This window comes from Oryzias melastigma, linkage group LG23 (assembly GCF_002922805.2).
Source record: "Oryzias melastigma strain HK-1 linkage group LG23, ASM292280v2, whole genome shotgun sequence".
In the NCBI taxonomy this organism is placed as follows: Eukaryota; Metazoa; Chordata; class Actinopteri; order Beloniformes; family Adrianichthyidae; genus Oryzias; species Oryzias melastigma.
In genome coordinates this window covers 11725435-11753297 of record NC_050534.1, presented here as the reverse complement: position 1 = coordinate 11753297, position 27863 = coordinate 11725435, and the positions used below count along the sequence as shown (strand labels likewise).

General features: G+C 38.9%; 1 protein-coding gene across 3 annotated transcripts in view; it reads right to left on the bottom strand.

Moving 5' to 3' along the window:
- Positions 1-210: 210 nt before the first annotated feature.
- Positions 211-27863, bottom strand: part of rassf8b (Ras association domain family member 8b) — a 30871-nt gene continuing 3218 nt past the window's right edge. The window contains exons 1-9 of one of the 3 annotated variants that reach the window (XM_024291186.2): positions 25525-25872; positions 12218-12381; positions 8467-8817; positions 8193-8398; positions 7912-8115; positions 5776-5850; positions 5411-5533; positions 4770-4896; positions 211-1716 (exon numbers count right to left, since the gene is read on the bottom strand). In XM_024291186.2, the coding sequence (XP_024146954.1) occupies positions 1601-1716; positions 4770-4896; positions 5411-5533; positions 5776-5850; positions 7912-8115; positions 8193-8398; positions 8467-8817; positions 12218-12329 (1314 nt within the window). In that variant the 5' untranslated portion in view covers positions 12330-12381; positions 25525-25872 and the 3' untranslated portion in view covers positions 211-1600. Of the gene's footprint in view, positions 1717-4769; positions 4897-5410; positions 5534-5775; positions 5851-7911; positions 8116-8192; positions 8399-8466; positions 8818-12217; positions 12382-12753; positions 12827-25524; positions 25873-27863 lie in introns of those variants that run through there. The other 2 variants (XM_024291202.2, XM_024291194.2) reach the window with 2 other exon arrangements.

Here is a 27863-nt window from a genome sequence, read left to right as displayed (position 1 = left end):
GTAAATGAAAAAAGCAAAAACAGAAGAATGGCCTCATTTCAATAGAGAAAGAGTGGGAAACCCTGCAGAGTCTGCAGAAACACATTTGAAGTCCCCGTGTTGCTTCTCTTGCTTTTCACAAGTTTCCTGCAAAGCCATCTGTCTTCTCGTGCTCCACTCACAAGTTCGGAGAAGCTTCATCAAATAAAAAAACATTCGTGCACCCCGAAGACAGGATGAGTCACCCACATTTTTTAATGATAATCCAGAAAGTTTAAAACGCCGCCCGCCAAGCAAACATTTTGCCTCATTTTAAAGGAGGATATACATATTTAAATAACTGTTCAAGACACAAAAGTAATTTTATTTCATGGGAAATGTTTTACTGCAAGAGGTAAATGTCTTTGGTTTATATATAAAAAAAAAAACGACATTTGTCTTCATTTTTAAAGCACATTTACATTTATTTTGAATCAATTTGGGTTTTTGTCTTCCTGCAAATTTCCAAAAAAGAACATTTTGTTACACAGCTTTCCTATTCAGAAATAAAAACAACAACAAAAAACTTCAGAAAGTATTTACGATGTGAAAAGAAATTGACATTCATCCCAGATTTTGTTTTCTTCCACTAGCTTTGGTTCTCATGAGACATCTTTAGTTTGTTAAAATAGGTCGCATAAAAAAAAAAAAAAAAAAAAAAAAAAGAAAAATGAGTGGCACCTTTAATACACTGAAAGCTAAAGTGCTGAGGCTTTGTTACACAATAAAACACAGTCATATTTGCTCATTGTACATGAGTGCAGGCTTCTTCCATTGAGCCAAGAGGAGGTAAGTGACTTTCATGAAGCTCACCTTGGAGTTTAATGTGTGTTTGTCGCCATCTAGTGGTCAAAACCCAACACTGCATTTTCTGATTTACAGTTTAGACTTAAAGGCCGCTTGATTTACGTCATTCATTCATTCACATCACACTCTATTTGCACAGTAAATCTTCCCTAAACTCTGTTACATAATTTATTTTTTATAGAACCATCAAACAGGTTATTTTCTGCTACATAAGTCAACTTTTTTTTAAAGAATATGAGTGTAATTGACATCAGTTGTTATCAGAATTATTTACACAAATCTAAATGGGGCATAGTGTTCAAAACTATTTTAACATTACTGAAGTCTGGTAATAAATCACCAGAATAAGGCAAATAGATATGGCTATGGTTTTAGGAACAATATTGTTTGTGCATGCTCATGCATTTTTTTTATTTTTATTTTTTTACATGGTTCAAAAAGTCCTGAAATGCTCTCATCGTGTACATCATCAGTTGTTGCAGCTCCACGTGTCTGTAGAGTGGATCTGCTGGCTTATATTTATTATGCAGCCGCTCCGCTTTCTCGGTCAGAGTTCAGACGGAATGGAAAATGTTAGTATGCAAATGAATATCGACTTTCGCTTGAATTCCAGTAGCAGCCGGTCAGATGGAGGCAGTGCAGGAAAAGAGGCAAAACAGACGCTTCTTGCCAAGTCTTTTTTTTTTTTTAACTGTTGACACAATATGGCGCTAAAACCTACTTAGAGTTCGCAGAGTCATTCGACTTGGGAGTCGGTCCGGCTGTTTAATCGGGATCAAACGTAAATGCCTTCGGGGTTAAGGCTGGAGGAGGCCATGCTCTGCAGAGTGCGGAGGTCACTGGGTAAGAGGCGGGAAGAACCCAGTCGTTTCAGAGAGCAGCAGTCCACCTCTGCAGAGAAAAACAGAAAAAAACGTTATAAGCTACTACTGTGATGCAAAGTTCTACCAAAATAAATTTAAATAAAACGTTTTTTCATTAAAAATCCATGTTTTTAGTGTTTTTAACATGTTCTTGTGGCATTTTTCTCATAATAAAAGACATATATAAAGAAAATGAAGACTAAAATGGCAATTATGAGTATTTATTTAGTTTTTTAAATCACTGTGAATCAGCAGCAGATGAAAAAATTCCGTTTGTAAAAGCTTGTAGGTGTGATGTAGAAGCAGAGGAGGACCTGGCTGCAGACAAGATGGCGCCCGGACATCATTAGCCCCAAGATTTCAGAATTGTAGCACCTTTTATTAAAGCTTTTTAATGTAAATACACAGTTTAGTGTGCAAGATGAGCTTAATATGGGAAACTATTATCATTTTAATCCTTTTAAAAGGGGTTTTAACAAAAGTCTTCAGATACATCAGAGCTTTAGCTTTTCAACCCACAACGCGACCAACCTGAATCGAACTTTACATGATTTTCTTAATCATTTCAGAGTAAACTATATCCATATATGTGGTATGTCACCTTTGGAACACAAAAAAATATATATATTTATGAGTTCTGTGAACTTTTTTCATACCCGGAAGTAAAACAACTTAATCTCTGAAGCTCCGCCTTTCACTCCTTGTCAGTTTTGCTCATTTTATGACGTCATGGAGGTTTTCAGAAATGCATGAATGGATCAAAATGTCACTTTGGAGTTGTTTATAGTGAGGAATAAACAGTTTAATACACGTGAAAGCTCAAAAAGTGGATTTTTCATGGTATGGCCCCTTTAAAATGAACTTTAAAGTGTTGCTTTCCGCCGCAAAGCCGCTTTTCTCTGTGGATCAGCTGGTTCACGCTAGGAGTTACGGTATGTCACAGGGTACAGAAGGTTTTGACAGAGACATCTCAAATACTGGTAGGGTTGCCAGTTCAATTAGTCTTTAAAAAAAAAAAAAAAAAAGTATTTTTTGGCCAAAATGGATTGGGAAGAAAGGGAACGTGAACTTCCTGTTCCGGACTTCGGGACGCCATCTTATTGTCTGCGGCCAGGTCCTCTTGCACAAACTCTACTTTACTCCATTCTGATGCCTCCACTTGTAGACGAATAGATCCGTGTACGTCTTTCACCACTTCTGTTGCATCTCTAATGTTAGATTGTGGATGTGAGAGGCTGTAAGCTAGCAGGAGAGTGTCTGATTATCTGATTAACTCTTGCCGCTCTGCAGAAATTATGTCCTAGAAATGACACCAATTTTTTGATTTTGCCTAAAAACTGCATCATTTTAATTATAAAAGGATCGGAGTGGGACTTCACTAAATACTGTGCAGCATCCTGGAATGACCCTGTTTACATGCTGCAAGATTTACTCTGAGTATCGTGTTTACATGTGCTGCATATCTTTGAGCATATTTGGCAAACTCTACTGTCAGTGGTTTATAGATTTATGACAGATTTTTTTTTTCTTTTTCCCACCAACAATTCTCACTCCATTTGTGGAAATAACCACCGTCTTTTTTTTCCTGGATCGTATTTTATTATTCTGCATCGTAATTTACCAGCAACACCCACTCTGTGCCAAACTGAGCCCTGAGGCTTTTGGCACGCTTCAATACAAGTGCAGATTTACAGACTGGAAAAAACCGACTGCACAGGTTTCTATTCCTCTCATGCTCTCTGAGGAACTGTTCAACTATTAGAACGGTTTTGAAGTATGTTGTTGTTGTGTTTATATGCTAAAATTCTGCGAAAAAGGTTTTTTTTTTATTCAAAATCTTGCCTAAACGAAAAATGAAATTGTGATTACATGACTTTTTTGAGATTTTACCGGACTCATGATGCTGTAAACAATATGTACGGTGGCCCGGAAGTCCAAATCACAAAAACAAATCACTCAACGCAGAAAAATATTAAAAATCATGATTAAAAAAGCAAAACAAATACTAAAAAAAACAAATTTTAGAAGTCAAAACAAAATAAAAAAAAATGGAAAAAAATGAAAGTTTTGGGAAAATTAAAGTAAATTCCAGGAATCAAAATGAAATATAAACAGCAAGAATCCAGAAAAAGGAAGGTACCATGAACATCACTGATTGAATGAGTTTTTTCCAATGCGTCTTCAACGTTTGAGTACTAATTAAAGTTTTATGATCAGTGTGGAGTATTTCCAGTATCACTTCATGCCAAATTACTTTCAGTTGAAATGATGAACAAACTTCATCCACCAATCAGTGATGTCTCACAGTACCTACACCCTTTTCTGTTTTTTATGAAAAAATACAAAAAATTTTTGAAAAATAAAAGAAGAAATGTTAAAAAATTAAATTAAAGAAGAAACCGGGAGCATCCAATCAGTTATTTTCCCAAACTGTTTATGGTTACTAATTTTATTTCATTTTTTTTAAGATTTAATTTCGATTTCTGGTAAATAACTTTCATTTTTATTTCACTTCAGTGCTTTATATTTATGTTTTATTTCTGGAATTTTGTTTAATTTTCTTTTTTAATGTAAATTATTTATTTTGCTTTTTTGATTAAGATGCTTAATTGTTGACATGATTTGCACTTCCGGACCACCGTAGATATTGGCACTCTCCAATTAAATTAATACAATATCTAATAAATTGAAAACGAGCTTCTGATTCTGTAGTTACTACAAAAAAAATACATTTTTTAAAACTTTTTTTGAAATGTGCCTCATTTTGTGCAGATTTATCTCTATTTTATTATTTTTGCTTTTGTTGTTTCTCTGTTTGGTATCACTTAAAGATTTTGTCTGATTTATTATGTTAAGCCATGTTTTGTAATGTTCAATCTAGTGTAATAATGTTCTGTAACTTTTTATTTTTATCAATAAAAAATAAATAAAACTCATCTAATTGGTTTTTAGGAGTGGCCACAAGGTGGCAGTGTGTACAAACATAAAAAATTACAGCACCTTGAGTGAGATAATGTGACAGAATTTCAATCAATCGGATGTGGTGTCAGTAGTTGTGTCTGTGGGAGAGTGTGGGCGGACCTGTGGCGTTCTCTCCTGTGGGTTGGGCGGGCAGCACGGTGACCTTGGTGCCCGTCTGCTGAATGAACTGCTGCAGGTTGACCTGTCGGAGCTCTTTTGTCAGCTGCTCCAGCTCCTGCTCCCTTTCCTGTGGTGGAGAATACACCATGACACTCGGATGGCTGGTGGGGCTTCAGTGTTGCTACTCTGTGGACTAGAAGTTTCTATAAACTGAGATAAAGCCGACCTGCTAAAGAAAGAAAGCTTCAGGGTGATTACGCAACTTTGAGGTAAAGAATTGAAACTCCAATTAGACAAAAAGAGAACGCTAATACGCTCCTGATTGCCTCATGCCTCCCAAACCTCGCCGAATTTCATCCACGGAAGCAGAAATTCCCTCCACATCCCTGCAAAGCTGGAACTAAATCTGTGCTTTTGCTGCCCGCAACTTTAAGAAGCTTAGACTTCCGTGGTTCCAGCTGCACGACTTCTCGTCCTCCCATTCCCTAATATAAATTCCTCGCACATTTTTTGCCCCGAAACTTCCACTCGCTAAGTTTCGAGCGCGGCGTTTTCAGGCAGGATGGGGTTTTAAGGTCCTGACAACTCCGAGTCAGAAATAGCTTTTAGAGAAAACAGCGAAGGGCAGACTGGGAGCTGACCTGTAATCTCTTGCCTGACTGGCAGAGTGAGCGCTCCAACGCCATGCAGCTGCTCTCCAGCCGGGCCGTTTGTTGGCTTTGGATTTCCAGCTCGGCTTTGACTTTCTCCAGCTGGACTTGCACCTGAAATCCAGGGAGAATTTAACTAATAAATTATGTAGTTACTGTAAAGTTAATCGCTTTATTTTGACATTTTTAAAACGCATTTCTTGCTTGATTTCAGAACTTCTGGAGGATCTTCGTGCTTCACATACCACTTCGTTTAGCAAGCAAGGATTTGTGGCTTTGGATCCTTCCAGATAACACATTCCATCTGCGCGCAGGATGAGTGTGTGTTTAGAAAAGGAAGATAAACGGAGCCGTACCTCCTCCTCCTTGACCTTCTGGTTAAGCTCAGCCTCCTGCTGCAGCCTCTCCTGCTCCACGTTTGCCTCCATGCTCTAAACGACACAACAAATACGGCAAATCTGGCAGGAAATTCATAAATCTGTGTTGTTTTTCCTAGAATTGGACGTTGAGGATGAAAAATTGTAAAAACTTTAAAGATTCTCACCCATCGAAAATTGAGTTTGATGTTTTTACGTTATTGTGACATTTGTCTCATGATGGAGGATATATATTGAGTAAATTAAGCTTATTTCTAAGTATTTCTTTATTCAAATTGTTGGGAATGTAAAAAATGCTGTTGGAAAAAGAGCTTATTTGTGACATGGACAAGCTCTCAGCAATGGGGAGGGGAAAAGGGGCGGGCTTGCTCCTCACCAACAGTCCCACTCACAACTCAGAGGTGAGTTAAGATTAATCACTAATCATCACAATGTTTTACAAGCACTCCAAAATCTAAATTTTTCCTTCATTTTTATTCTCTGAAATGGTTACATTTACAAAGTGTTAACTCAGAAGTGTAAATTGAACAGAAAACACATCAACAGTAAGATAATCAGAACTCTAAAGACTTTTATGTCTGCAGTATTACTCCAAGATAAAAAAGATGTTGAAATACAGCCATAAGAAACGAACCTGCAGACCAAAAAAAAAAGTTCCATTCACAGCTCTATATCACTTTAAAACAATATTTTTCTTCATTTTCTGGACAAAAAACCAGCAATAAGAGGTGAACTTTCTCTCTGAACTGATGCTTTATTTAACCTGTCGTGACGGCATATATATCGCTGCATTTGAGGCTCAGCGCCGCATCGTCGTGTTGCCTTGACAACACGTCGGACCACGGATCAAGTAGTCTGCTTTACGTAAAAAAGTGATCTAAACCAAAACAAATAAAGACTAAAGTAGAACCAATTGAATATTTATTTATTTTTGTATAAGTGGGATAATACCCGACGAAGTGTTTTAGTACATAGAAGCCTGAACCGCCAAGGAAAAGCAGAGGACTACTGCTCAGTGAGGTGTAACGATGTTGCGTTCATGAATATTAACATTAATTCTGATTAATCGTGTGTTAACGCATTAATGTTCACAGAGAGATGGAGATGGAGCAGTAGAGCCACGATTAGTCGACTAATCGATGACTAATCAACTATTGAAATAGTCGACGACTAATTTAATAATCCATTAGTCGTTACTTTATATTATATGGAGTCAGAGTGTAGTAAAGTTGAAAGTTATAATGGCATTATGCTAGCATTTTGGAATATTTTGGCAATTGTTAAGGATTTTTAGGCTATTTTGGAGTTTGGCTAATATTCCAGCTACTATTTTGGCTAACTTAAGCTTTTTAAGCTTTTTTTGGTTTTTAGACTAATATTTCAACTTCATGCTAGCTAGTTTGGCTAATTTAGGCTTTTTTTTGTTTTTTTTAGGATATTTTGGAGTTTAGCTTTTATTTTAGCTCCATGTTAGCTATTTTGGCTAATTTGGGGATTTTTTTGACAGTTTTTAGGCTATTTTGGAGTTTAGCTAATATTTCGGCCACATGCTAGCTGTTTTGGCTAACTTAAGCTTTTTTGGTTTTTAGGCTAATTTGGAATTTAGCTTATATTTCAACTTCATGCTAGCTAGTTTGGTTAATTTAGGCTTTTTTTTGTTTTTTTTAGGATATTTTGGAGTTTAGCTTTTATTTTAGCTCCATGTTAGCTATTTTGGCTAATTTGGGGATTTTTTTGACAGTTTTTAGGCTATTTTGGAGTTTAGCTAATATTTCGGCTACATGCTAGCTGTTTTGGCAAACCTAGGCTTTAATTCAGTTTTTTAGCCTAATTTGGCATTTAGCTAACATTTTAGCTGGCTATCAGCTTCAGCGTTTTTAGTTATCAATTTTAGCATCTTAAGCTATCAGCATTAACATCTTCAGCGGTCAAATTCAGCTTCATTCACACTAGCATTATATCACAGGTAATGCTATATGTACATATATACATTCAGTTTAAGCATGACCCGATTAGTCGGCTAATTGGAAAAAAATAATAATAATCGGTGATTAGTCGACCATTAAATTAATCATTCGTGGCAGCCCTACAGTGCAGATTTTTTGGAACACTCACCTGAATGCGTGCCAAGTACTCTGAAAGCTTGGCCTCGCAGTCGCGCACTCGGCTCTGCAGCTCCGCTAGCTGCAGCCTCAGCTGACGCTCGCTCTCCTGCTCGATCTGCAGCTCGTTCTGCCAGAATTCCTCCTCCTCTGCTTCGGCTTCGTTCCTCCTCACCTGCTGCTCTAACAACAGCAGCTCATCCTCGGAGTTTCCTTCCTGCAGAGCGAACGATTATCATTGGTGGAAGTTGCATTTTGTTTTTCGTTTGAAACTAATATTGATAGCTCGCTCACGTCAGCAGCCTCGCCGCTGGCGTCCTCCCAGTCTCGGAGCTCGTCCTCACAGCCCAGCAGACGGCTCTCCAGGGCCTGCAGTTTGTCTCTCTGCAGCTGCACCAGGCGGCTCAGCTCTCTGGCTGGACTCCCGGGTGCAGATGCTGGCCCCCCTCCTCCGAGTCTGCTCAGGTTGAGGCTCACGCCGCGCTGCTGGGGCTGCTTGGCTGCAAGTGGAGGTTAGGGAGTCAAAAGCATGCAAATAATGCAGAGGAAGTGCTGCATACAAACATACTTTCACAGTCTTTGCTTTTGCCAAAAATTTCCCGCAGGCCCCTGGCACCCCCGGTGAAGGTCAGAGACTTGCGCTTGGGTTCTCTTCGTTTCAGAGAGCGGTCAGTGCCCGATGGCCGCAGCTTGGCCAGAGGCGGGAGGCTCTGGCGGTAGAGTCCTCGCTCTGGGACGGAGGCCAGGCCGTCGGAGGTCAGCCGCTCGCTGACGGACGGGCCGGTCCGCTGCAGAATGAGCTGCACGTCGCTGGCATACTGACCCCACTTATTGAGGGACACCACGGGGTTTTCATGGGGAGCCAAATGTCGCTCCGTCTCTCGCCATTTCTCGATCAGAGTGTATCTGCCAGTGCGTCCTGGGAACAAAGGAAAACTGCTGACTCAGGGAAAGAAAAAGGACTGTGAAGCCTCCCGAATGGAGTAAATTAACCAAACTTAAAATTAATTATTTTATTTTTTTTAATATTTAAACAGAACCGGTTCCAACAGCAAAAGTTTAGGCCCACATCATGATACTACATCGGTCAAGTCAGCAACTGAAAAAGTCTTTTTTTCCTCATCTTTTCACATCTCTGACTATTTCTTCTTTAATCCCACTAACAAACTTCAAGTCTTTTATTTTTGTGCCCATGAGGTCAGCTGCAGAGAGGCGTGGGGCAGAACAGGGCATTCTTTCTTTAAAGTTAGCCATCCGCTTTGATGATGTAAAACATTACAGACACTCAAAATGGGATTTCAGCCTCCAGCTCTTTGAAAAGTTTGTTTTCTTTAAAACCTTAAAACGGGAAATTCTAGATTCTAGAATGTAAACTTGGAAAAAAATCCTAAAAAAATTCAAAATCAGAAAACAGGACCAAAAAAATTGCAAATATAAGCATTTTTTATTTAGAGATTTTTGTGCCAGTTTTACGATCAAAATATCAAAATATTTTTTTTTTTTTGCCTTAAAAAAATATTTTTGCATTTGTAGCACAAATGAGTTTTAGATGAGTTGAAGTTTGCAAACACAAAAACAGGTTTTTGAAAGCGAATATGAAATATTAAACTATGAAGTTTTATTCTTAACACTTTACATTTTGTTTGCAATTTAGAACATTTTTATCTCAAAACGGTGACTTTTGCTTCCAATATGATGGTAGAATTTTCACTCCATTTTTTTCATTTGGTAGCAGTTTTAGGGTTTATAATCTTTTTTTATTTCAAGTGTCAGTTTTACAAATATTCTTCCAATTTTTTATATTTCTTTTTGAGTTTAAGATCAAATTACTCTTCCAATCTATGATTTTATTTGTCAAATCCTTAATATTTCTTTCAGTTTACTTTTTTTTTTTCAATTTTACCATTTAATTTATAAAATGTTCAACATTTCTTTCAAATTTAAAACTTTTTTAAATTTTTTTTAGTATTTATCAAAGTTTTCTTCTTTTCTTTCTTCTAATTTGATCCGACTAAATTCAACCAACAAAAATACATTTACAAACCAGTACATACTTTAATTCATTTTTTAATCCTTAGAATGCATAAATTGTTCTGATCATTTCACAGCCAGGATTTTAATCAAGAATGTGAAGCCAGGAGTCGATGAAAATTTACTGTAAATGTGTATATTTTTGACACTTTGCATACTCTTTATATGATGTTACGAAAATCCAGAGTTTTTGCACCAGATTTTTAATTATCTTATTAATAAAGATAGATGACGCAGCGTAATTTCCCCTCTTGACAACACAGAATCAATGATGATAATTAAACCTTTTTGGAAAAACTAGAAGATGTCCTTTTAGTCAAAGTGTGACTACACTAAGCAATAAAAGGGACAATTTTCCCCCATCAAAAGAACAAAATTAATTCAATAGATCCTTTTTTGGAGCCTTCCCACGCTTGTTCAACGCCTGCAGACTCAGAGTGTTTTGGGTGAAAGAGTTTTACGGTGGGAAAATTCAACTCAACAAGCGGCGATTGTGTTGACCAAAGATTCAATGGTTCCCGCTTTTTTGTGTGCGTCTGTGTACTCCTACATTCCAGCCTGTACACATATAGATAAGAGCAAGACAGCTTTTCTAACCCCCGCCCCTCCGCCCGTCCTGCACAGTAAGGATCCCTGCAAAAAGAGGCACATTCATCACTATAACCATTTACATCAAAGTGCCCCCAGACTGAACAAAAGGCACAGCGGACACAAAAGGACAGTGAACGCCTTAATTCTCACTGAGCCGTCACTCCGACAGACACGTTTTAACTGGGAGCTCCAGGAAACGCGAGCGATAAATCTCTCCGTCTTCATGGGACACATGTTTCAGTCGGAACAAACCACAGTCGGAGATTCAAAAATAAATAAATAAATAAATAAGGCACATTTAACGGAGGCATAGTGGGAACTGCAACAGCACAGCATATGTCAATAAACCAAAGGCTGCAGTATGACTCACTCTCATTTTGTCTATGGTGAAAATGGTTCATTTTTATGCAAACTGCTGCCACTGTTCCGTCTCACAACTTCAGTTGATAAAAGAAACTATTGAGATTTAAGCTGGAGCCTATTTCTATTAAACTTTAACGCCGACATACTGTATACCACTTGAGTTCTGTCATCGGAACTTTTGCTAAAATAATTGAGTGCAGTGACTGTATGTGAGGACTGGTTACGTGTCAGGATAGAATCTTGCTAATCCTCATTTTTAAAAAAATATTTTATCTCTATCTAGATCAGGGCTGTTAAACTCAATCGCTCAGGGGGCCAAATTCCAAAAAAAACACTTTAGGTCGCGGGCCGAACAGGATAATCATTTATTGAACACTAAAACTACACTTTTAAAACTTTAACACAGTAACTTTTTAACATAATTATGATCTAGATATATAACACTACTTGCAATAATGCTAGTGTGAATGCTGTAAGCTAAATTTGTCCATTGAAGATGTTTAAATTGATAGCCGAAAACGCTGAAGCTGATAGGCAGCTACAATGTTAGCTAAATACCAAATTAGCCTAAAAAACTAAAAAAAAAAAAAAAAAATGTAGGTTAGTCAAAACAGCTAGCACGTAGCTGAAAAAATAGCTACACCTTGAAATAGCAAAAGGAAAAAGCAAAAATTTGCCAACACAGCTAGCATGTAACTGAAATATTAGCTAAACTCCAAGATAGCCTAAAGAAACTTGAAAAAAGCCTAAAGTAGCCAAAAATACTGTAGCTAGCATGTGGCTGAAGTACTAGCTAAACTCAAAAATATCTTAAAAAAACTGAAAAAAGCCTAAATTAGCCAAAACAGCTAGCAAGTAACTGAAATATTAGCTAAACTCCAAGATATTCTAAAAAAACAGATAAAAGCCTAAATTAGCCAAAATACTGTAGCTAGCATGTGGCTGAAGTACTAGCTATACTCCAAAATAGCTGAAAAAAAGTAAAAAGCCTAAATTAGCCAAAACTGCTAGAATGTAGCTGAAATATTAGCTAACCTCCAAAATAGCCTAACAATCAAATAAAATCATCTAGAGAGCCGGATATAATAACCTGGAGGGCCGGATCCGGCCCCCGGGCTTTGACTTTGACACATGTGATCTAGATAGTTCAAAAAGACGACCAATCACTGGTTACTCACGACGTCCAGTCCCAACACGGTGACATTTGCATTAGAAAAAAATAGCCACTGAGTCAATTTCCTCAGAGAGGGAAGTATCCACATTCTATGAGTGATGTCACACTCGCTCAGTCCAGTTCTCAAATACAGTCGATGCGGGAGTAATTGTGAACTTACCGATGGCTTGCGCCAAAGCGATGACCACTTCCTGGCATGTGGTGAACTCTGTGACTCCGCACACGATGCGCTGTACTCCGTCCACCCACACTTTCAGCTCCATGGCCTTCATTCAGAGGCCCCTCACTCCTCCACGCCACAAGGGGGAGCCACAGCTTTCCATCCTTGAAGCAAAAACAATAATGAGTCCATTATTTAGCTAATAAGGTTATCTAATGTTTCAGCTAAGTGCTAGCCGTTTTGGCTAATTTAGGCTTTTTACTTTTTTTTCAGCTATTTTGGAGTTTAGCTAGTACTTCAGCCACATGCTAGCTACAGTATTTTGGAAAGAAAAGCTATATTTTTGGTGTTATACTACATTGAAGCTAAATCTTAAACAAAAACAAAAAAAATTGAAATAAAACTGAGATTTGGCCTTAGCTGAAAATCCATGTAAACAAATAGCTTTGGTCCATGTCACTGGTTTAGCCAAGGGACCAGACTTTGTTTTGAATCACATTTTCAAAATGAAAGCAGCTGAAAAAAACTCCTTGTACCAAGTCGGACCAGTTATAGAAACACTCGTTTCTGTTCCCTCTTGTCCAACTTTGCCACAGAAATTCATAGAACCTTGTTCAAAAATGTTTTCTGTTGTGTCGTTAGATATTTGTTCTATTGTAATGGGGATATTTGTTCATAAACGTTAATTCATGCTAACTTTTAAATGTTGTCAGTTCCAAAAGTATAGCTTCGCCTGTGTATATTTAGAGGTTGCGGGGTGGAAGTCCAATGACAGGCGGGTGGAAGGGAGGGAGCGATAATTGACTGATAGGAGGGTCTCCAAAATCCTCTGATTTCAGACAGCAACCCTCCAGCCACCCACCTCCCACTGTGCTGCCATCTCACTGCCACCATCAGATTTTTTCGATATCAGATGCTTTGTTGGGAGACATGTTGTCTAAAAATGTGTTAATTGACAAGATTTTAACATGTGCTCAAAATCTAGGTTATGAATGACCACTCATGTCTTTTTATATACCCCCAGGCTATTGGGCTGCTGTCCGGAGACATTGTCCAATCAAAGCTGTGCCCACCCAGCTGTCGCCCAATAAGTGTCATCCATCTGACTCCCGCCGTCTACATTCATGACCACGCCAATGAGCTACAAAGATAATAGGGTGGCGACATGATATCTTGAACCTTCTGCCGATAACTCCCCTCACACGTCTGCGTGTGCCCGTTCTTTGCCTAACAGCAGCTGGGTTGGATAATGCAACCCTGAAAAAGATTCAGCAGGTTTTGAAGATGGATGGATGGATATATTCAAGTAAATCAACTACTAACAACACAGATGAGGAGGCAATACTTTGTCTAACACACAACATATGGCCCTCCAGATCATTTTATTTTATTGTCATTAATGGCCCAATGTTATCTTGCGCTTATTTCTAACAATTTTTACAAAATATTTTAAAATATTGAAAGTTATTTAAGGTTTAAGTTAATTTATACTAGAATAATTTATTTAATAAATTATTTTATTAATTAATTATTAATTAATTTAATTTATACTGCATTTTTAATTATGTTACAGATTTAAAGTTTTAAAAGTTGGCATTATGCTAGCTTTTTGGAGTATTTTAGCATTTGGTAAGATTTTGAATGAATGAATGAATGAATGAATAAATGAAATGGTTTATTTCAAGCAATCAGGTAATAATACATAACATATCAGTCAATAAATCACAAGTTGATCACTTGAAAGGGAGTGGAAGGAAGCAAACTTATATAATCCTACCCCGACTCGACCATACCATTTTCTCTACATGAATTATCAATATCCAGTTCAGGACTTAATATGTAATATTAATAGATTCAAAGCATCATTAAGAGTTGAGGAGAGCTGGAGACACACGTCTGCTCGTGACTCAGAACCGGAAACTCCTTTTTTAGGCTATTATAGACTTTAGCTATCATTTCAGCAGCATGCTAGCTGTTTTGGCTAATTTAGGTTTTTTTTTTGTTGTTTTTTTTTAGGCTGTTTTGGAGTCAAGATAATATTTCAGCTACATGCTAGCTGTTTTGGCTAATTTAGGCTTTTTTAAAAAAAAAAAGTTTTTACGTTGTTTTGGATTTGGGCTACTATTTACATGCTAGGGCTGCACGGTGGCGCAGTGGTTAGCGCTCTCGCCTCACAGCGAGAAGGCCTCGGTTCGAATCCCGGCTGGGACCTTTCTGTGTGGAGTTTGCATGTTCTCCCCGTGCATGCGTGGGTTTTCACCGAGGACTCCGGCTTCCTCCCACCGTCCAAAAACATGCTTCATAGGTTAATTGGTGACTCTAAATTGCCCCTAGGTGTGAATGTGACAGTGAATGTGTGAGATTGGGGCCCTGCGACAGACTGGCGACCTGTCCAGGGTGTACCCCGCCTTCGCCCTTCAGTAGCCGGGATAGGCTCCGGCACCTCCGCGACCCCAAAAGGGAAGAAGCGGACAAGAAGATGGATGGATGGATTTACATGCTAGCTGTTTTGGTTGATTTAGGCTTTTTCCCATTTTTGAAGCTATTTTGAAGTTTTGCTATTTTTCAGCTACATGCTAGCTGTTTTGGCTAGCCCAAGATTTTTTTTTTTTTTTTTTGGATAGTTTTGCATTTAGCTAATATTTTAGCTCGCTATCAGCTTCAGTGTTCTTAGCTAGCAATCAATTTAAATATCTTCAGTGGCCAAATTCAGCTTACACCATTCACACTAGAATTATAGCAGGTAATGCTATATATCTAGCTCCTAATTATGTTAAAAAGTTACGGTTTTAAAGTTTTAGAAATTTAGTTTTAAAGTGTTCAATAAATGTGTATCCTTTTCGTTCTGTGACCTAAAGTGTGTTTTGGATTTTGGCCCCTTGTGTGATTGAGTTTAACATCCCTTCTCTAACTTTTGATTTGGAGTAAAAACTCAAATTCTGTGATAGTTTGAGGTAGAAGCAGTCCAGTACACAAAACTATTCCCACACCATTTTCTGAAATAGCTTTCAAGCTATGCATCAATGCAGCACAGATGGAAAAAAAGAAGCTACAGCTTGATGCAGACACTTGTTTTCTGGAAACAGCGTCGCGTAATGCCGCTGACAAATCGCTGCAAGAGCAACCTGGCGGTGCAGCAGTCGTGACCGCCTAATGGAACTCTTCTAATATATTTTTCATTTTCTGGAGTTTAGCGAGTACGCGCGCGCAGAATGAGAGCCATTTTCAAAGCGCTGACACAAGCACCTCAGCAGTGAGGCAGTCATTATGAACCTGGCAGCGTCTCAAAAGCAGCTGCGTGACGCTCAGTCTGCTAACCCTGCTGTGCTCCCTTTTCTTCTGGATGCTCCATCAGTTTAACTCTGATCCTTCACTTTTATGCCGCTTGATATGGAATTTAAACACCCTCAATCTTTGTCACAGCTGGAGTGGGACTCCCATCCCACTTTTAGTTTAACTGCTTCTGCCCCTCTAGGTTTACTCCTGCTGAGAGTGCACAGTCATCTGAACTCCAGGCATCTGGTAGGATGTGACCTGCATCGGATGGGAAGTGGAGCTCAGAAGTTTGCTACGAACCAATAAATTGGATCACCTGCATGACGGGCGCTTGGGATATTATCAACCCAAAGCCCTTTACTTGTATCCCACCTCATTCCCAAACACACATCGGTGCTGATACATACATCGTACGACTTGCTTTGCCATACGGAAGCCACTCCGAGTTCAATGGCTTTACCAAGGACACTTTGGCAAGTGGGGGGAGATCAAACCGCCAACGCTGCAATTAGCGAAAAAGCTGCTCAAGCGGCTGCCGTCCGAGGCGGGACAGACGGACGAACAAAACAAAGCAGGTGGTCCAAAAAAATTTGGGTCAAGAGGCGTCTTGTAATTCATCTGCAAGGAAGCGGATTAGAGGAGAAAATGATACTTTTCAGAACTTCTCAGTCTTTTGTCGCTCAAGCACTTATGACTCTGTGACGACAATGCAGGCAAATTTATGTATCACTCCCCTATGATGCAATCTGCTATAAAAATCCTCAATGAGCCACAGCAACTGGAAGTCCTTCACACAAGGCTGTTAATAGTGAAACACTCATTTTTCAATAAAAATAGCTCATAAATTAAATCAGTATGAAGCTAAAAGAGGCTGTTCTCTACAATTACTGACTTCTCTCAGACGGACATCTGTACTCGACAGCCTTCATTATCTTTGGTGCATTCACACCTAAAACATTGGTGATATTAAAGTACAAGTTTTGGCCTTTTTATGGATATTTTAATAACATTTTTCCCCATGAATGAGATGTAAGAGTTGGATGAGATACTTGTGAAATTGAATATTGCTTGATATTAGCGTAGATTAACTCTGGTGACGTTTTTGCAAAAAGTATTCAATTTAAAGACCCGCTCGATTGAATATTGTTGCATTTTTCAAGAAGGATGAAACATAAATTAAGCTTAAAACTGCATTTCTGAGTATTTCTTTATTCAAATTGCTGAGAATCAGCAGCAGACTACAAAAATATCTTCGTTATATTTCTGTTTTCCTTGTCCAAGCTGGCTGGTTGAGGGTTGTGAGGGCTGTAAGCTAGTGGGAGAAAGTGTCAACAAAGGGATGATGGGAAAAGAGGGCAGGCTTACTCAGGGCCAACAGTTCCGCCTACAACTCTGAGGTGAATTTCTAATGAACTACTGCCTCTCTGCAGAAATTATGTCCCACAGCCTAAATTACAAAGGGGGTTTATACAAATATACTCCTCATGTGTCAGAAGATCCATAACCCCCTGTTGTGAATAGTAAAACAATACAAGAGGCATTCAGCACGTAGCTGTGTGCTCAGCTGTTGGACAGGAGAAGTAAAAAAAAAAAAAGAAAACTATATCCTAGTAATAAAACAGATTATTTTTGCTAAATTAAGCGGATTCGGTCCAGACCGACCAACTTTTCTAGTCTGAATACAGCCTAAAACTAGCTACCACTAGTATTCAGTTTTTACTACACACAAAAACATGTTTAACTGAAAAAAAATCTACAGATTCAAATATTCTGCAGAAATATAAAGCGTAATTTGTAAGTGTAGCTCATAAATATAAGTTTAACTGATGGCTTCAAATGTCTCCGAATGCAAATCTCTGACAGAAAGGCCTCTTCTTCATTCCTCTGGGAATTTAAAAGACTTTTTTGTGTCTCTACAAACTCCCACACAGAGACCTAACACTGATGTTCCAGCATGAAAAGATATTTAATATTTTCCTGCAGAGAAATTTCTCTTTTATCAAAACTTAATTGGGTTTTATCAGTAAATTTGTAAACATAAACATGTAAATGTGAAATACTTCTGAGAGTTCCGTGTATACTTCAGTGAAACATCTTCATACTTCTTCCAGCACTGCGCCCTGCCTCACAGGCTGACATATGGTAATAGCTGTTTGCTTTCATCAGAAGCTGCACATCATGGCGTAAAGGCAGGCAGCTGTGCAGGAGCAGATGTTCAGATCTTTGCGGCGAGCCGGCCTGTGGGCGCCACTGCTTTGATCCAGAACCGTAAAAGTGTCTGGATAACTCCGATGCTCTCAGTGGCTGAGCTTTAAAGTAAGCCATTTTTGTGAGTACAAGGACAGGCTCTGGAGAGTCTGACCTGGAAGCATCAAGCCTCAAACTGAATTTTTTTTACCCAACTTTTCCAACAAAACCACCACCGAAGTCCGCTTCCTGCAGGAAATGAGCTTCGATTTTCTCCACCCTGCTGGTAAGTTGCAGCCCTCCAGTCGCTATGGAGACGACTGTCACCTCACCTCCACGCCATCGACACTCAACTTCATCATCCCTTTTCCATTTTGATTTCCTCTCAGGTCTAAATTAAAATTTCACACCCCTTTTGCCATGATGTAAATAAATCGGTAACAAATTAGAATGTGGAGACACCCATTTCTAAATTTGCTTTAGTGTAAACGTATACTTCCATATTTAGAGCAGCTCAGTGAGCCGTGTCCACATGGTTACTCAGAGGCTGCCACCGTTAAAGTTTAGTCACCGTTTAATAAAGTGCCAGACTCAACACTTCACGTACTGATGCATTCACAGGGGATTTAGCTCTAGTAAACAGACTGTTCTCATACATGTGAGTAAAGCTGTGACGTTTTAGGACATTTTTGGACTTTTGCGAAATAGTTTCTGTTTAGAGGTTAAAATACAATTACATGAGTGGTAAGAGTTAATTAGGACGGATACATTTAAGTTTAGGTTGGTGAAATTAGGATATGTATATAAAAAGGGCTAAAATTCAACTTTTAAAATAAAAGAGGTTTACTTAAGTAGACTTTTGAGGTACCCAATGAGAAGTTTCCCATTTGTTTAATAGTTTTCTTCTTTAATGAGTAATAAGGCACCTCTTTTTGCTTCTGCCTAATGGGGCAAAGCTACTTCAACTTTAAAAAGGTAGGTAATTTTTAAGTGTATTAAATCATAACCAGTATCTATCGCTGTTAACTTTAAGTCCCACTATATTTATCTTGTAATCTATTGTAAAAGTGGAACCAGCAGTCTTTTGAAAATGTTTTTAGCCAAAATTAAAAACCTGTGTCGTTTTCTAAGTTATAGTTTCTGCAGGGCGGCAGGAGTTTAATAGAAATTGTGGGTGGGAATGTTGGCTGGAGCAACTCCGCCCCCCTTCCCCTCTCCATTGCAGACTAGAGCAAAGCAGGAAGCTTGTAGCATCTTCAACATCACATATAAGCTCTTTATTGATTTTAATAAAAACTTCTCCCACTAGTGTAATTTGTTTGCATAATTGGAGTTGAGCTGTTCATTTTAAGTTTTTAAAGAGAAACGAAATGTTTTACAAAAAATAAAAATAAAAATAAATGAAATGAAAGTTATAAATGTATTAAACATATTTTTGGATACCAAACCATATAAATCTAGCAGACTGTGCATCCAGGAGCAAATAAAAAAAAAACAGAAATTTGAACTTGTTAAAACTACGTTCAATACTGTAAAGAAATCTACTGTATTTTTCAGAGTACAAGTCTCAGTTTTTAACAGTTTGGACAGAGTTTTATGCCTCATTTCCACCAATCCCGTATGGGGAACAACCACTAGAGGGCACTGTAGGTGTGTGTCAGTATTTGCTACCAACAGCAAAGCAGAAGAAGAAGTGCTCCAGTCATACGCCAACTTGGCGGAATTGTTCTAAAGTGACACAAACAATAAAGAATTGACCTTGTTGGCATGTTTTTACACTACGGTTATCGGAATAACTGTAAAGCTAACATGCTAAATTCCTCTTTGGTTTTATTTTTATTTCGCATCTTGAAAGCTGCAACTTATACTCCAAAAAAAAAAAATTAATGTTGAATCCTCTTTTTCCCAGTATATACATTTCCAAACCTCCATTTTCATTTTTGGAACAGATAGCAGAATGTAGAGTAGAGTTTCTTCTTTTAAAGAGGCTTTTAGCTCTGCAGTTTTTCCGTTTTAATCCATCCATCTTCTTGACCGCTTCTTCCCTTTCGGGGTCGCGGGGTGCCGGAGCCTATCCCGGCTACTGAAGGGCGAAGGCGGGGTACACCCTGGACAGGTCGCCAGTCTGTCGCAGGGCCTCAATCACACACACATTCACTCTCACATTCACACCTAGGGGCAATTTAGAGTCATCAATTAACCTATGAAGCATGTTTTTGGACGGTGGGAGGAAGCCGGATACCCCGGTGAAAACCCACGCATGCACGGGGAGAACATGCAAACTCCACACAGAAAGGTCCCAGCCGGGATTCGAACCGGGGCCTTCTCGCTGTGAGGCGAGAGCGCTAACCACTTGCGCCACCGTGCAGCCCTTTTCCGTTTTAATGCACTATTTAATAGCGACAATGCAGCACAAGTGCACAATAAGATACCACAACAAGGAAATAAAAGGAAAACAGAAATTAAATGTCACAGCAGATTATTTTAAAGTTCTGTGGGATAGAGGAGTTATTGCTATCCATGCAGATCCCTAATGTCAGACTGCTTTGGCCACAGCCATTTAGTTTCAGACACGAGGAATATTGGGCTGTCTGGACTATAAACCACTGAGCTAATCTTAGTTGTGACTTCAGTCAGCCTCCCCTGAAGTTTCATTCCCGGGATGCCAGAGGAAGGCAGAGCCAGGGAGGGGATGAAGAGCGACTCCCTGTTAGACCTCCTTAAATGTGTGAGTCGCAAGATGGATGAGAGAAAGAATGCAACTCTGAAGCTCCTTCAGCATCTAAGAAAGAAAAAAAATGAAGGAAAATCTTGTTTTTTTGCATCAAGTTTGACTTAATATAAAATCTTAGTTTGGATTCTCAAAATTTAACACCTAACCTGTTGACTTTAGCTTTGTTTTTATTTCAGAATGACTAAAGTAAAGCATTACTGGTTATGAGTAGAGGCCTTTTCTCAGCAGTTCAACGCAGTTTTTCAACAGGTTGTGGCAACAGGAGGGAGTCTCTCCAAACCAGTGGTGCCCTAACAAAAGAGCACGCTGTAATGTGTGCATGAGCCCGCACCGCTAGCAGCATGACTGGACGCAAACAATCCCTCACCATGGCAACAGAGCCCAGCCTTTGTCCCGGCCTTTATCCACAGCTGACTGGACTGATTGGAAGACACGGCGTGGAGAGGAAAGACCAAACAACCAGCAACAATTAACGAGCAGCCCGTGCTCTGCCGCCACTTCCTCTCCGTGCATTTGGTTCCTCCGATTCGTGATCCAGTGACATATAGTTTTTGGATTTGGTCTCAAGCAGGATATTTAAAAAAAAATGTTGAGGATAAAGATGTTAGAACAATTATGTTCCTTCTCTTAATGAGATATTGATCTGAGGCTAGAGGGTAAACACCTCCTCCGTATAAACATTGTTGATGTCCATCAGTATGAATTAAATCCCTCCACAGCCGTAAACTCTAACAGAAATTTTATTGTGAATAAATGTGACAGAACCTCAAAATCAAAGCACAAAGCTAAAATATATGTGAAGTTCTGATGATAGATTCAGCGAAATGTGGTTTAAACGCATGCATTTTGGCTAAAAATGTGTATTTTTGTAACGATATTTATGTTTTTACATGACTCAAAAATGTTTAGCAGAAGTGATCTAGGAAACTAAATTTAGATACTTTTATAAAAAAACATCCTGTTAAAAAATGCCACTAAAATCAGCTTAATTTATTTTGTGGTTAAATGAGACCTTAAAGTCCCACTTTGATCACCTGTAATCTATTGTTAAAGCACTAACAGTTGTCTTTTAATTTTAATTATGTTACAATTTTTAGCCAAAAATATATAAATAACCTGTGTCACTTTCTAGGAAATAATTTTGCAGAGCGTCAATTTATCATTAGAAATTTACCTTCGAGTTTTGGGCGGGACTGTTGGCACGGAGCAATCCCGCCCCCCTTTCCTGTCACCCATAACTGGGCTCTCCGTCTCCACGCTCTCCACCCGGGGTCACACTGCATCCAGTCTATGTTGGGTATAGACGCCGGAGTCTTCACGTAACTTGAAAAGTGCGAGAGGCACTCAGACGCCATCCAGTCCGTTACGACCTTTGTGGCACTATATCAGTTTTGTTTGCTTCAAATTTTTTGTCGGATGCCGAAGCACTTTTTTGTGAAATTGGGATCATTCAAAAGCGAACCCATAAATCATCCATTTAGTATATTTTTCAAAATAAAATTTTCAGCTGTATTCCGTTGTCACCATGTAATTGCAATTTTAAGCTTAATTTTCTTAATATAAGCACTTCATCATCCAAAAAAAAGCCACAAGATCGTGTTAAAACATAATTTCCATTGGAGTGGGTCTTTAAGAAGGTTCAGGGCTTTATAAAAAAAGTGTAAAAAAAGACACTCAAAGTAGAGTATGTTCTATGGATAAATCTAAATTAATATCTTATGAAAGTTTATCAGATAGATAGTTATGGTCAGGGGTCCCCAAACTACTACGGCTCGCCGGCCAGATCCAACCCTCCCCCACATTTGGCCAGCCCCCAACTGTTTTCGCTAAATTAGACATTTTTTCCAGTTTTTTAGGCTAATTTAGCATTTAGCCAATATTTCAGCTACATGCTAGCTGTAAAGGCTAATATAGGATATTTTTTTAGGCTAATTTTGAGTTTAGCTTATATTTTAGCTTTTTATTGGCTGTTTTGGCTAAATTAGACATTTTTCTAGTTTTTTAGACTAATTTGGCATTTAGCTAACATTTCAGCTACATGCTAGCTGTTTTGGCTGATAAAGTTTTTTTTGTTTGTTTTTTAGGCTAATTTGAAGTTTAGCTAATATTTTAGCTACATGCCAGCTGTTTTGGCTAATACAGCCTTTTTTTGGTATGTCAGGCTAATTTGGCATTTAGCTAACATTTCAGCTACATGTTAGCTGTTTTGGCTAATAAAGTTTTTTGTTTGTTTTTTAGGCTAATTTGAAGTTTAGCTTATATTTTAGCTACATGCTAGCTGTTTTGGCTAATACAGCCTTTTTTTGGTTTGTCAGGCTAATTTGGCATTTAGCTAATAGTTCAGCTACATGCTAGTCATTTTGGCTAATAAAGTTTTTTTTTGTTTGTTTTTTAGGCTAATTTGGCATTTAGCTAATAGTTCAGCTACATGCTAGCTGTTTTGGCTAATAAAGTTTTTTTTGTTTGTTTTTTTTAGGCTAATTTGGAGTTTAGCTAATATTTTAGCTTTATGCTAACTGTTTAGGCTAATTTAGAATTTTTTTTAGTTTTTCTGCTAATTTGGCACTTCGCTGATATTTTAGCTAGCTATTATCTTCAGCGTTTTTAGCTATAAGCTTCAATGTTTTTAGCTATGAATTTAAGCATCTTCAGCTAATAATCTTTTGAAGGCAATGCTAAATATCTTGTTTTTAAAATGTTTTAGTATTATTGTTTCTTTGGAAGATTGCAGAGATTAATTATTTAACATTTGGCTTTGTGTGGCTTTCTGGAAAACCATACATTTTTACATTTAGGCTGTGATTGCTACACTTTGCTACACCTCGGCCCCCCATCAGAGAAGAAAACAGATATATGGGTCTAACAAGAAAAAGTTTGGAGACCCCTGCTTTAGGTGATAATACTCTGTAATAAGGGAATATAGTACCAAGTATTTTTTTTTGTAATTAATTATTTTCAAAATTAAACAAGTAACGCAAAACCTTTTCTTGTTTTTGTGTAAAAGTACATAAGTAATGACACCTCCAGCAAAAGTGCAGTCATCTAGTGAGGAGGCCAGAAGAAAAGTCAAAGGATTAGTCAAGTTGGGAGGATTAATCCTCAGGGGCTGCCCACACAAAAAACCTCAAGGCCAATCTCTCACATTTCTGTCGAGATACTGCAAACTGACGGACATCTCTGGAGGCCCGCAGCGCTATAGGTGGGAGCTAAAATAGCAACGGGAAACGCTGTTGTCAGCAGGTATTTCAAAGACAAGAAGCAAATGAAATTAGATTTCGACCCTTGTCTCCAGACAAGATGTCACTTTTCTTGATGGAGTGTCCTGGAGACTCAGTGGGGCCTCACTTATGCAGTATTACACTCATGACTTTGTGCTTTGGAGTTGGCTCGGAGCCCTTTCATTACAGAGTGGTATTCCAGACATTCTCGCCATGTCAATATCACTCATCTGCGCCGCAGCTGCTTAATTCTAACCAATCACAATGGTTGTCTTAATATTTAAATTGCCTCGTGTTTAAATCTGAGCCACTTTGATGCCCTGCGTCCACATATCTCTATCAGCAGGAAACAATGAAGCGACTGGTGCTTTCTAAAACGCCTGACTAAACAGCTTCAGGAAGTAATAAGACTGGAAAGCTTTTCATTTACAAACTGTCACTCATCTATTCTACTGAATTAGGTTCTCCGTGTGCAAAAAGAGTCTACGCATATAGCATATTTTCACTCAAGTTGTTGCAAAACTTCATGGCTACAGAGCCATATAAAACAATTGCAGGCTTAAAAAGTAGAAAAGAGCTAATCAGATTGGGTGAAGACGTGTAAGACCTGAAGCTTAGCTGACCACATGGCTGTAGGAGGGGTTGTCTGCTGAAATCTAAACCTCAGGTGGATTTACTCTGTTAAGTCTGTTAAAGGTTTTCCACAGCTGAAACCTGGTGCTAGAAGGCAAACGTCTAGGAGGATGACGCTGCCATGGTACACTAGTGTAATGCCTCATTTCCACTGACTAGTCCAGACCGGACCGGTACTGTATTTTAAGAGTTTCCATAAAAAAATATCTATTAGGTACCATTTTTGGTCCCCGTTGGTTGTAAACCAGTTAGGGCAGAGGTCGTCACACGAGGTATTACGACTTTTCCAAACTCAAGATTCAAGTTCTATTTTTGGCTGTATTCTTCGCTTTCCACAATCTTCTTGCAAAGAATTTTCAATTCTTTGGATTCAGTATAACTCAATTATTTGTAGGGGTTCAGGACCAGAGACACGCTGAATCCACGAATACGGAGAACCGCTGTAGTCGCACCGTTATGATACACAGTTACATCATCTGTCTATTCCCCGCATGGTCCAACACTCAAACGCTCGTTTGAATTGCCCGAACCATTCTAAACCAACCAGAAGCGAACCGATCCCGTCCAGACCACTCAATGGAATCAAAACATAGCATGCCATGGATCCTATTTGGTCTAAAAACAATATACCATTGCCAAAATATCAGTTCTATGTTCATCCAAACACATCCAAGGTTCACAATAAGCACCTAGAAATATAAAGACTTTTTCTTTGGGTTTTTCTTATCCAAACACTAAAAGCGGATTCAGACTAGAAAGGTTGTTAGTCTGCTTAATTTGGTCTGTATTCAGACTGCAGTCAATTGAATATATGCTCTTCCATTCCAGCAAATGTAGCCTGTTTTTGTGCCATTGTATAGAAAGGCTTGCATTGCCTCTGAATGAGGTTGCTTTCTTCTTTCAGACTTTGGCTGCAGGGATTTATTCTTTCCCCTCCATGATTCAGCTGAAGGAACTCTTGATTAAAGCCACTGCTGAGTGCGTGCTTAGAGCCCAACTCTATTAGAGGAGGCACACTGACCACTCACTCAGACTCACTGGCCCTGAACACACTTCCTGCTGCCTCATGGATCTGGTATGTCCTGTCCAGAGCGCAAGGTGCGGTTGTCGGACACTCGAATGTGGACTCAGAAAATAGTCCGATTTGGAGGCAAATCTGGAGCTATCTCGCAAAGTTACGCAACAGCTGATTGGCCAAAACATGCATCAAAACTAACAGAATAAACGCAGATTTGACGCATACAAGTTGATCCACTCACCTCTTCCAGCAGTGCTTCTCTCTGCCTCGCTTGAGTAAAAAGTCAGCGCTCCCTGCGGCGCGTCGGGCAGCAGGAGATCCCCGCTTTAAACCCCGCAGACGCGGAGGCGAGCGCGCGTCCCCGCCTCTCTCTCCCTCTCCGCGATGTAAACACCCGCGATGGAGTCGGACATCCACACATGTGCCGCTCCGCTCAGCCGTGTCGGGGACCTCGGGAGTGAATTACCTCCAAACTGAAGTGGGACGCACCGCAAGGCATGATGGACTACTTAAAGCTGCAACGCACCGGCTACGCGCATGGAGCGACATCCACTCAGATGTTGGAGTGTTTCTGTGCGCAGCGCGCCAGGACATGTGTTCTCACACGTGCTTCCATTTACAGACAACAGCGCTGCTGCTGCCTGCTGTGTCTGAGATTCTGTTAGGGTGCACCAAACATAATCGCTGGGATAATTGGATTTAAATCAGCCAGGAGCTACTAATTAAGTTCCAGAATTGATGATTATTAATATGAAATTGGTCATCAGCAGGGGTGCCCACCTCTACAAAAGCATTATAAGCTCAGGAAATAAAGCAATTAGTAATTATCTAAAATATGCTATTAATAATTGGAAGGTTGTGAGCTCATATTTAAGCATTTTTGAACCCATCAGCCCAAGGGGATCAGTATTGAGAAAATATTTAAAAATATTTCCCATCATGCACTACAAGGTCAGACAAGCAGACAGAAGTCTAAGCTTGTTTAGAGGGGTTATAGTAAGTATGGATGATATGACTATACATATTGTGTGGGCGATAGAAAAGTTTCTCTTCTATCGTTTATTCAGGGGTGTCAAACTCAATTGCACAGGAGGCCAAAATCCAAAACATACTTAAGGTCGCGGGCCAAACAGGATAAACATTTATACACTATTTTTTTAAACTTTAAAATCGTAACTTTTTGACATAATTGGGTTATAAAGTAGATATATAGCATTAATGCTGCAAGCTGAATTTGGCAGAAGATACTAGTGATGATGTCTGAAATTGATCTGAAAACACTTAAGCTGATAGTCAGCTAAAATATAACATAAATGCCAAATTATGACTTTAAAAAAAAAAAAACTTAGGTTAGCCAAAAATGATGGCATGTAGTTGAATAAATACGTAAACTTCAAAACAGCAAAAAAAGCCAAAATTAGCCAAAACAGCTAGCATGTAGCTGAAATACTAGCTAAACTCCAAAACAGCCTAAGAAAAAAAAATCTAATACAGTCCAAAAAGCTATCACAATTTTTTAAACTTTACTCTATGCCAAATATATCATTACATAGTCCAAACCTAGTCAATATGTACACAAAAAAATGATGTAAGTGAAAATAAAGACAAATTAAAAAGAGGTTCTTTGCAAAGAAACTGTCTTGTGGTTTTGCAACGTAAAGCTGCTTCACGTTCTTTGATTCTGATTACAGGATTTTATGTCATGCTTTACGTTACTTAACAGGAGTGCAGAATGATGGACAAGATTGAAGTCGTTTCCCCACAGTTGAAACAGACAGACACCCTGATGCAGACAGCCCACCAAGAAGCATTTTGGATTCAAGACGTCCGACGATGAGCAGAAGACAGCAATATGTAAACTATGCTAGGAGGCTATTCCTGCGCAGATGATAACACAGCAAATCTTCTATCATTCAAGGAAAGTCCACGAAAATGAACATACGAGATCACAAAAAATAAGAGATAAACCAAGCTGTGAAGTATCTGAGATTCTCGCAATTTGCTCCTGAAAATTTGTGTATGAATATTCGCGACGTCCAAATCACTGATTCTCGATCTATATAAATATAAAAGAGTTTAGCAAATTATCATGTAGTAAAATACTGATTGCTCTGAAATACAGAAGAATGTTGGATTTAACTAAAACAAAGCACAATGATGGACAGGATTTTCTGTCCACCACGGACAGAAGTGAAGATAAAAAATCCTTGGAAAAAAAACAGTTCAGAGTGGTGTTTGTGGGGTCCAGATATAAATAAGCTTAGGATAGCATAATGGTTACATATGTTGTTAGGCTTCGGTTTATTTCAACAGAACATATTACTGCTGAAATACTGCCCAGGGGTCCCCAATCTGCAGCCCGGGCCCACCTTCAAATTTGGCCTGGCCCCCTTAAGCGAAGTTAGCACAAACTGTGACCCCAGACTCACACGGTTAGCGTTACAGTTCAGGTGGGATGCAGCAACAGTCTGGCTACAACAGATGACTCATATTGGCTATACTGGATGGCTGCAGCCACAGGCTTTGCTGCCGAATTAGCAAAACTCTGAATAAGGGCCGGCTCTGAGTATAGGCGACCTA